This window comes from Triticum urartu, chromosome 1A (genome assembly GCF_056163025.1).
Source record: "Triticum urartu cultivar PI428250 chromosome 1A, HENAU_Tu73, whole genome shotgun sequence".
In the NCBI taxonomy this organism is placed as follows: domain Eukaryota; kingdom Viridiplantae; phylum Streptophyta; class Magnoliopsida; order Poales; family Poaceae; genus Triticum; species Triticum urartu.
Genome location: NC_141873.1, coordinates 92646416 through 92657611, shown reverse-complemented (window position 1 = coordinate 92657611; position 11196 = coordinate 92646416). Strand labels below are relative to the sequence as shown.

Genomic DNA, 11196 nt, shown 5'->3' with positions numbered 1-11196 from the left:
TAGTTGGCGAGACGACCATGTGACAACACATTGAGAGAGATCAAGATGATGGAGATCATAGTGTCATGCTGGTGACGATGAAGATCATGACGGTACTTTGGAGATGGAGATCAAAGGCACAAGATGATAATGGCCATATCATGTCACATATTTTGATTTCATGTGATGTTTATCTTTTATGCATCTTATTTTGCTTAGTACGACGGTAGCATTATGAGATGATCCCTTACTAAAATTTCAAGGTATAAGTGTTCTCCTTGAGTATGCACCGTTGCGATAGTTCATCGTGCCGAGACATGATCACCCACAAGTATAGGGGATCAATTGTAGCCTCTTTCGATAAGTAAGAGTGTCGAACCCAACGAGGAGCTAAAGGTAGAACAAATATTCCCTCAACTTCTATCGACCACCGATACAACTTTACATACGCTTAACGTTCTCTTTACCTAGAACAAGTATGAAACTAGAAGTATTTTGGAGGTGTTGTTGGATAGGTTTTCAAGATAATCACTACTTGAATCAGGCACTTTGCCATCTGCCATGGCAGATGGCAAAGGCACGGACGGCGGATGGCAAAGGGCCGGCTGAATAAACTCTGGTAAAGGCTTCTTTGCCGTCTGCTGGCAGATGGCAAAGAGCCTGTAGCCTTTGCCATCAGCTGGCCGATGGCAAAGCCTGAGGAACGGGGTTAGCCACGTTAGTAGGCTAAAGGCGTGCTTTGCCATCCACCAGCAGATGGCAAAGGCTGCAGGCTCTTTGCCATCTGCCAGCTGATGGCAATGGGTGCAGGCTCTTTGCCATCGACCAGCTGATGGCAAAGGTTGCAGGCTCTTTTCCATCCGCCAGCTGATGGCAAAGGCTGCAGGCTCTTTGCCATCCTCCAGCTGATGGCAAAGCATGCAGGCTCTTTGACATTTACTTGCTGATGGCAAAGAGAACAAATAGGCCAGACGAGCGCTTCACAGGTTGCTGCCACGTGGCCTCTTTGCCATCTGCCAGCGGATGGCAAAGCTCTTTGCCATCGGCCAGTAGATGGCAAAGTGCCTATATTGCCTCATTTAATTTTGTTTTTCTTATATCAATTCATTTTCACAGAAAATTAAATATATATATATATATGACCAATATAGCATATTCAACACATATTACCAATAGTCATGAACGCAAATATATCCAACACATGTTACCAATAGTAGCAAGTTTCATCCATACATATACATAGTTTCATCAATATTACACAGTTTCATCATAGGTAGCAAGTTTCACAAAGTCAAAACAAAAACTAAAGACAAGCACTCCATCAACCCAAGCTTCCGTGATCTGAAGCAAATCTACAAAATGGGAAAGAAGTTAGAAGAAGAAGACTAGAATAAGAAGATTATTATGATGCAACTAAAATGTGAAGATTATTATGATGCAACTTATATCTGTAAAATAGGTCATTTTGGAGCTAAGTATGGTTATTATGTCATTGCAACTAAAATGTGAAGATTATTATGATGCAACTTATATCTGTAAAATAGGTCATTTTGGAGCTAAGTATGGTTATTATGTCATTTTTGAGCTAGCTAAGCATACTAAGTCATTTTGGTGTAAAAAATGCTAAGTAAGGTCATTTTGGAACTAAGCATATATATTATGTCATTCTAGAGCTAGCTAAGCATATTAAGTCATTTGGAGGAAAAAATGCTAAGTATAGGTCATTTTAGAGCTATCCTAGGTTAAATAGGTCAATTTTGAGCTAGCTAAGCATATTAAGTCATTTTGGAGGAAAAATGCTAAGTATAGGTCATTTTCAAGCTATGCTAGGTTAAATAGGTCAATTTGGAGCTAATTAAGCAAATCACTAGGCAAAACTTACCGTCAACCCGTAGGTGAAGGATCGGGGTTCTTGCTCGCGGTAGTGGCAGACGGAGGAGGATCGGGGTTCTTGCTCGCGCCAATGGCAGACGTCGATGCTTGTCGGGAGTTATGCTGCACCAAATTAAAGATCATTTGCAATGTCTCGTTAGCATGATGCAACTCAAATGTGAAGACTAATAAGTAATGTCCATTCAAATGAAACTCACCGTGTCCGCCGGAGCAATGACTGGCATCGGCGGAGGGGTCTAGCCGTTCTTCTCGCACATGTACTGCACATTTGGTTTTGACGAGTCAGTCATATTAGTTACTAATGAAAGGAACATTGCGTGCATGATTTAGCTAGTATGTAGAAGAAACTTACCACGAAGAGCTCGTATATGGCCCGGTTAGCCAAGTCGTTCCGATTCTTCTCCTCCAAAAGCCTAGCCGTCCTCTCCTCAGTCTGCCTCTCCCTCTCCGCCGCCTGCCTCCTTTCCTCTGCCAGAAGCTCCTGGGTCTTTGCTCTCTCTTCCTCAATAGCAGCCTGCAAAACCACTCCTCTTTAGCATTGTAATCATCGACGGCCGCACACATAATGTTGGAGGAAAGGTATCTGATTCTGTATAACTATCCTTGATTTTGAGATCCATTGGCCGTGGACGAGGCCTTATCTCAGGATCGGAGCTCGTCTGGCGCCTCTTGATCGGCGGGAGAGTGCTAGTACAACGTATCAGTCCATCCCCAATGGCTAACAAGCCATGGTTCCTCCCGCCACCAGATATCATCACCAGCTCTGGATCAATAGGCTAGCTCGGGTTAAAGTCCGACCCTTTCCTCACCTTCCCCTCGTCTCTGTACCTCACGAGCTTGTTGTGGGAGGTGCGGTTGGTGAAGTTATTTGGATCATCGAGATCAGACTTAGAGAGTGCCTTGGCCTTCTTATACGGGGCACTATGGGCCATGGCATATAGGTCGAACAGCTCTGGCACATCCGTCTTGTTGTGCCGCGCCTAAAAGAGAGGAACAAAGTATTAGTTAAGGGCTCAAGCTAACATGAAGACTGAATTTGCATGAATCATGAAGCAAACCACATACCCAGTTATCCCCGTACTGATATAGGTTGACGCTGCCTTGATGGTGTGGCACACTGCTCCTTTTGCCACGTCGATCCTTTGCATTGTTGTGGGTGGATAGCCATTGGGGAGAGCACCACTCATCCACCAATGCCTCCCAACAATCCAGCCTATCCGCACACCATCTCGGGGGCACCTAAGTTAAGTAAGAGACATTTGAGAGCTACCCTACGAATCAAATCAAGGAAACTAAATACAAGGCCTTAAGAATAGGTAATTACCTTCATGTACTTCTCCTTACTCAGATACTTTGTGCGGCACTTCGACTTGGACATCCTAATACCAATCGAGGCGAAGTAGTCTCGAGTAGCCTGCGTCCGAGCCCTGTTCCGCCAGTTTTGAAGTAGTCGCCTGCACTCAGCTTCGATAACCCGAGCCGCGGCCTCCTCCTGTCCCTCAGCACACCTGTAAAAGGTCTGCAATCAAACAAGAAAACACGGATTAGTACAATCACTAGGGTTGCCAATCAAACAAGAAAACACAACATAAACGAGAGAGGAAAAAATACCCAAAACGTCTGGATCACAACGTCGGCCACCGTGTGGCACTCGACACCGCTGATCCTCTCCCCCGGCGAGGCCGCGGCAGCCAAGTAGTGCTCCCAGGTCATTCCTAGCTCTGGAACTTGGCCCTCACTAGGCAACGTGACCCACCCCGGGAAGCTCTGGCGACAAATCACACCAAGGACTGTGTTGGGCCTGCGGACACCACGACTGTGTTTCCAAGACCTGCAGTATGACAAGGCTAACGCATTAGATATTCAAAGAAGAAATGCACTTACTTCTCCCCATCAGGCGTAATCAACCACCTCTGGTCAGGGGGCGCCGGGGTGGGCGGGAGCTTTGTACCACCACGCTGGTAGACATTGCCCCCCTCAACCAGCTCACTCTCACTATAGCTATCAGAACTATAGCCACCCTCGTCACCATCAGCATGGCCACTCGACTCCGGCCAGTCCCCCAATTGGTTCAGCTGCGACATAGCCTGATCCAGAGTCTCGTGGGACGGAGCCTCAGGGACCGGAGTCTCGTGGGGCGAAGGCTCGTCGGCCCGCGAGGCTCGTGGACCAGGGTCCGAGACGGGTCCACCTCAGGCGGCTCCATCTCAGACGGAGCAGTCCTGTGGTCAGGTGAATCAGCTGAGGGTGGCGGCGAGGAAGGCGTAGTGGCAGCCTTCCTACCTCTCCCGCCGCCACGTCCACCTCTACTAGCCTTCTCCTTCTTCTCCCCCACCGACCTCTCACGGCCAAAGAAGAAGCGACCGCCGATGGTGTCTTCATACTGAGATCTAGTGCTCTTCGGAGGGTCTGGGGTGGAATGGAACTACCACTCACACCACGCGCCGAGGAAGGAGCCTCGGAGCGCTCTCGACCCGCGCCCACCATCTGTCAACACTTGCAATGACAAAGAGTAAACGAAATTAGTACAACATAAAAAAAAGAATACCTGACACAAATAATAATATGTATATAATTTAAGTGTATCATCATCATGAACATAAAAAAATGGAATACCTAACATGAACTATAATATTAATCTTCATCGTCTATATATGCTTCGGGGTTAATAAATGCATCATCATCATTACTATCAGTAATGACATGCTCATCATCATCATCAATAAATGCATCAACATGTGGAAGGCCTCCTTTACGTAATTGGTCAAGCATTGACAGGTCATCTGCAGCAGTAACCTCTTCTTGTTCCGGCTCATGCTCGGATTGATTGTTGCTGTCTACTTCAATGTTCTGCGGTGAAGTAGAGCGGTTCTTGAAACATTATTTGGAAAGACGTGTTTCTTGGAAGAACTCTCCTTCATATGTGTCTGGGTTAATGTGAGGTTCATAATCCTCTTCATTGGGGGGAGGTGGTCTAACATGTGGCTGCACTTCATAAAAGACATCACAACCATTGAGATTTGGATCACTTTGGCAGGCCCACGGTAGATAGAAAACTTGGGTTGCCTGTTGAGCTGTAATATAGACATCGGGAACATCCAAATGGGTGCTTTGTTTGATTTCGACTAGCCCTAGATGTTCACGAGTCCTTATAGTCTCCTTCGGCTGGAACCAATAACATTTGAAGACTACGACGTTCAGTGGGTTTGCACCATAGAATAGAAGTTCATAAATTGCTTCAACTCTTCCATAATAATCGGTATCTCCTTCGCCGATAGCAAAGACACAACAATTTGTAGACTTTCGGTCGGCCATAGATAGCTCTTTAGCATAGGTACGAAAGCGATACCCGTTGATATCGTATTTGTCAAATGAACGGACCTTATAGTCAAAACCATTAGTGACTTGTCTCAATTCGGCGTCCATAGACTCTGAACTAGCCTAGAAGTTTAATACAAAATGATTGTTGCATTAGCCGGAAAATAGACGAAGAAATGAAATGGTCTAATGGAAATTACCGTTTGTTTGAACCAAGAGATGAAACCGGGATAGCCGCATCCATGCATTGCCAGAAGCTCATACTCTTCGACGGAATCCTTTTGGATCACCGCTCAATACGAGAATTTGGCGACGTATCGACTGTATCAAATATCCGGGAATAAGAGCAGTTCAAAGGAATTAGAGGTTGCGAAACAATGTACCGAGAACTTACTCGATGTACGGCCGCACTTCTGTTAGATTGTTCAAGATATACAACGTAATGGTCCGCCATTCGTCGACATCCAACAATAAGGGAGTATAAGCACCGGCTGGTGCGAGCTTTCCTTTGAATAGGCTGAGGTTGGATCCACCCTTTTTAGGGTCGCCAGCATTATGCCGAGGCTTCGGATTATGCAAATGATGATTTTTGGCTTCGTAGTGTGTTGTCACGAAGTTTGCCGCCTCCTCAGTAATGAATGCCTCGGCCATCAATGCTTCAATTCGACGTTTATTTTTACATTTTGCTTGAAGTGTCTTCTGCATCCTCTCAGTTGCGTAGCACCAACGATTCTACATGGGCCCCCCCAATCGTGCCTCGGTCGGGAGATGCAAAATCAAATGCTGCATTGGATTAAAGAAGCCCGGTGGAAAGATCTTCTCTAACTTGCAGATCAACTCCAGTGCCAACTCTTCCAGTTCTTCTAGCAAGCCAGACAATAGTTCTTTCGCACAAAGAACACAGAAGAAATAGCTCAGCTCTGCCAGTACTAGCCATTCATCCTCAGGGATAAAGCCACGCAACATCACCGGCATTACCCGCTCAAGCCATATGTGCCAATCATGACTCTTGAGACCAAATATTTTCAATTTTTCAAGGCTCGCTCCCCTCTTTAGATTCGCTGCATACCCATCGGGGAACATCAACTCATTTTTCACCCACAGGATAATTTCCCTCATATATGGCCTTCCAAGATTGAACCATGCCTTTGGCTTTACCCAGTTCTTCTTTCCTTTCGGTTGTCGCATGTTTTGTAGCGGTCTATCACATAGAGCCTCCTGATTGACTCTAGCCTTAGGATTATTCTTTGTTTTCCCCTCTATGCCGAACAATGTACCAAAAAGGGCCTTGCCGACATTCTTTTCAGTGTGCATCATGTCGATGTTGTGTGGGCAAAGGAGGTCTTTGAAGTAAGGCAGATCCACAAGCATGTCTTGTGAGTCCAAGCGTGTTCCGAATTATACCCCTTGAAATACCTTGGACCCTTTGGATCCGGCTCAAGAGCGTTTAACTGATCTAGGGTCTCTTGGCCTGTCAACACAGGTGGTGCAGAGTTTTTGACAACTCTACCTTTGATGAAGTTCTTCTTGTCTTTTCTGAACTTATGACGAGGATCCAGAAACTGTCTGTGCATGTCGAAGCAAGAAAACTTGCCACCCGCCTGCAACCGACATGTACACATTCATACTCTTCCCCGGAGAGTTGGGCCCCGGAATTATCAACGTTAGGAAAATGTTCTTTCTTTGCATAATCTATCCGAGAGGGAGATTGAGTGGAATGACAAATACAGGCCAACAGCTGTATTGGGCTGCCATCGTACCAAACACGTTGAACCCATCCGTGCTTACGGCGATTCGAGGATGCCTTGGATCTGTCGCTTTAGCATGATGTATTGCATCGAAGCGCTTCCACGCAAAACCGTCTAATGTGTGTACCAACATCGGCTCCCCATCTGCATCCAGTTCGGCTCTTTTGCCCAATTTGTGCCATGTCATCTGTCTGGCCGTCTCTTCGACCATGAAAAGACGTTGAAGTCTTGGTATGATTGGCATATACCAAAGAACATTAACTGGGATTTTTGTCTGACTCTTCTCACCCATACCGTTGTCTATCACAACATACCTGGAAGACTAGCAAACGGGACAATACTTCAAGTCCGCATACTCAAGCCTAAATAAGGCACATCCTTTCTCACAGGCATCTATCTTCTCATAGGGCATCTTAAGTACACGGAGGATTTTGGCTGACTGGTACAGGTTTGCAGGCATTACATGACCTTTGGGTAGAAAGCGTTCAAATAGTTCCATCACCGCGTCGTAGCATTCTCTGCCCAAGTTGAATTGAGCCTTTAGAGCCATTACTTGTGCGATGGCATTCAGCTGACAAAGCTCAGTGTGCTCGTGGAGAGGACATTTTGAAGACTCCAACATATCATTGAAGGCCTTTGCAGATTCCTCCATCTCATCATCTGAATCCCGAGCATCATCAAAGTCTTCCACCATGTCTTCCATCCCAGTACCATGCTTGTCGGTGCGACGACGGCCCTCCTCAGCTCTGTCACGTTGGGCAGCCTCACCATGAAATGTCCAGACCGTATAATTAGGCGTAAAACCCCACTTCTGCAGGTGTTTGATCATTTCAAACTCTGAGCTCTTATGATAGTTGTCGCACTCGACACAGGGGCACCAGGTTTGTCTCTGTCCATTTGCAAATGCGACTCTCACAACCCCCTTGGTTTCTGTTATCCATTCATGGGTCATGTCTTTCTGACTAGTGTGACCGGTGTACATCCACGCACGATCACTCATCTTGCCTAGCTACTAGACACACAAAAAATATATACATAATTCAACAAACCATATTCATCAGTTAATAGAGTTTGTCAGTTTTATTACGTCCATGCAATCTAGACGCTAATAGGTAAAGATAGGTCCTAATCCCATCCTAGTATGTGTAGATTGGGTTCGTTTTCCCATGCTCTACTCCGGATCAGACGCAAAATTTCGGCAGCACCTCCCCGCTGTTCTCCTGATACACGTCTCCGCAATAAGCAAAGAGGATGTGTACCCATGGAACAACAGGGAGGCGCTGACGAAATTCTGCATCGGATCCGGAGCAGAGCATATGGGAAAACGAACCCAATCTACACATACTCGGGCTGTCCATGGATAACGTTGGACAATTTGAAAGAATCACGGTTATAAATATGCAAATGCATGCATATTTATAGATGTAACCCTTTGGAATGGGAGACGCATAGTGGTCACGCATACTGATGATTCAACCTACCTACAGCTAGCATGTTTTATCAGCACGAAGACCGGAACATAACAAATGATTGGGGGAGGAGATGTCATTTGTGCTCACCCACGAACGCCGGGGCGGAGCTCGTTCAACGCACGGGAAGGTCGTCGAACACCAGACCCTCGCAGCGACGAAACAACTGCACATTTAAATCCACCCGATCAACACAAATATATATGATGTTTTTCATAACAAAATCGGAAAATATATGACCTAACTCATAATTCATAAATATATGACCCAGTCGGCCTCTGGAAGGCCGAAAAGCACATTTTCAGTCAACAGGAAGTCGAAGAGGTGTCCGGGGTCGGGGGTGTCGTGTCTGGGTGTCGTGGTGTCAAAGGGACAAAGATAAATTCTATCCGGAAAATGGACTATAAAGAAAAGCCTGCTACATAATCCTCAAAACATCTATAAGCATATCCTAAATCTTGGCTACATGCATGTGTTTGAAAAGCCTGCTACATAATCCTCAAAACATCTATAAGCATATCCTAAATCTTGGCTACATGCATGTGTTTTTTGGAGCTAGCATGAAGTGTGCAACTTCTTGTGAATAAATGCTGATTGGGGTAATATGCGTGTGATACCCTTGATTGGATCACGCCTCTCTATTATATGCCAGGGGGATTACATGGAAAGGACTACAGTTGCAAGTAATTACAACATATACAAGGAAATTGCATAGAGATTAATCCAGTACACATTTTAACACTGTGTATTTTACATGTTGTTGGAGACTATTTTATTTTCCCTCTTTTTGTGAAGTGTGCTCTCATGTCTTCCGATTTTGGGCTCATACACATGTACAATACTGCAACTATGTTGTACTGAAGAACTTTATGCGGCTACAGATTCAGTTGGATTCTTTCATTTGAAAAAATACAGCTTCCTATTTTTCTTGGAAGCTCTTGAGATTGTGATGCATATTGGCCATTAATTTCTACAACTTAGATTTTTCCTGGACAGAACTAGGGAGATTAGGCGGGAGTCCCCTGTCATCGACCATTTAGGAGGATACTCAACTTCCATGCTCCCAACCAATTAGGAGGATACTCAAGCTTCCTATTTTTCATGATTAGCAAAATCCTAGCAGATGGTAGTCTAGAAATCAGCCAGATTGGTCTTTCTATGTGTGCTTTAAAGTTTGCCTGATTGTATGTTGTCTGAACAAGACACTCCTCTTTTCTCAAAAAACAAAAAACAACACACTTCTCTGTAAAATACAGGCTTACACCTTGGAGTTTACATCTGTTGTGGTGTACCTCTGCTCTATGTTTGAATGTTTATCTGTTTCCAGTGTATAGGTTAGGGCTAAACTGAACCATGCTAATTCAATCAGGTTTGGGCATACACATAGGCAAAGTTTGAATATAATATAGGACAGGGATCAGGTATAGACATGTGCATATTACATTTGTGTTTCAAGGCAACAACATAAGTGTGTTTCATGTATTTTCTGTGTGTATTAACATGTTACAGCACATACACCTTATATAAGTCAGGACAAGTAATTTGCCTCCTTCGCTTTGCCCCATGATGAAACTGAATTCATGATCTCCCAACGCATAGAGCACAAGAGTAGCACTAAATCTTCACGGTTCATATTTAGGCCATATCTACATGTTAAGCAAGATCAAGCCCGACCTGTTTATACAAACAGGCAAGGTTGTAGCGATTTTGTGCATGCTGATGCTTGTGATTGTTCTACATCTGAAAAGAAAATACATAATGCACTACTCATCCAAGAAAAATAGTTAAAATAATAGTATTTGGCAGCAACAAATATGATCAATTCGATCTACTCTCACAATGAAACAAGAGAAATAATTTCTTTCAGTCATCGTATATTTTCCTCTCTGAACATATAGCAGCAGAGCATGAACATGTACAGGGAGAGGTGGTCAGGCAGCAAAGAGGGCATCACCTTCGCAAAATGGGAAGAGGTGGTCGGGGAGGCAGAGAATCGACACAGCCGCCGGGTTCTTCGGCGGAAGACGGCGAGCAGGACGGGGATGACTTGTCGGGGACGGAGGAGCCGGTCGGTGATGGCGGCAGATGAGGGCGGGGATGTGTGGTCGGGGACGGAGGAGACGGTACGCGACGGCGGCAGACTTAGGCGAGCAGGGCGGGGATGGCTTCACATCATGGACGAGCGGCGGCCGCCGGCGCTGAAGGTGCAGCCGGCATGGCTGCTCCGTGCGGCGGCTAGGGTTGGGGGAAGGGGAAAGAGACTCGAGGGTTGGGGGAGGGGGCGGCGCCGCGTCCTGGAACGGTGGAGGGGCGTGCTGCGGTGGCGGGGAGGGGCGGGCCGGTGGCGGTGCTGGGCGGCGTCGGGAACGCGGGGCTGGGGCGCGGTGCGGTGGTGGCTGGGAGAGGTGGGGAGAGAGAGAGAGGGGTGGGGCCGGGCTGGGAGAGAGAGAGAGAGGGGTGGGGCTGGGTTGGCAGAGAGGGGAGGAGAATTTTTTTTTTGGCAGTGATAAGAATCAGACTACTCAATTAAGCTTTTCATCATACTACTAGTCCATAGTTGGATTGATGCAGCCTGGAACGACAGATTAGACAGGTGGGCCTAGGTAGTTAGTTTGCATGTAGTACTAATTGCAATTTGTTTCCCGTCAACTACTCCCCAGAAATCACGTTAGACACTATTTTAGCTCTAGCCCCTTCCTTAATGCTTCATCTGTACGTACTTTGAAATCTGCACTAAACTACTCCAAAGAAAAACACGAAAGCACATAGTATGGTAACACGTGCTAGCA

General features: G+C 45.9%; 1 protein-coding gene across 1 annotated transcript; it reads right to left on the bottom strand.

Annotated features, from left to right (window-relative positions):
* Nucleotides 1-1127: 1127 nt before the first annotated feature.
* Nucleotides 1128-10787, bottom strand: LOC147990202 (uncharacterized). Its single transcript, XM_087514329.1, has 10 exons — nt 10362-10787; nt 8498-8573; nt 3784-4368; nt 3484-3703; nt 3197-3391; nt 2938-3111; nt 2225-2852; nt 2070-2132; nt 1862-1974; nt 1128-1331 (listed from the first exon to the last, which is right to left on the bottom strand). The coding sequence occupies exons 3-7, from the start codon at nt 3954-3956 to the stop codon at nt 2649-2651; spliced, it is 966 nt and encodes a 321-aa protein (XP_087370455.1). The 5' UTR covers nt 3957-4368; nt 8498-8573; nt 10362-10787; the 3' UTR covers nt 1128-1331; nt 1862-1974; nt 2070-2132; nt 2225-2648.
* Between the last annotated feature and the right edge of the window lie 409 nt (nt 10788-11196).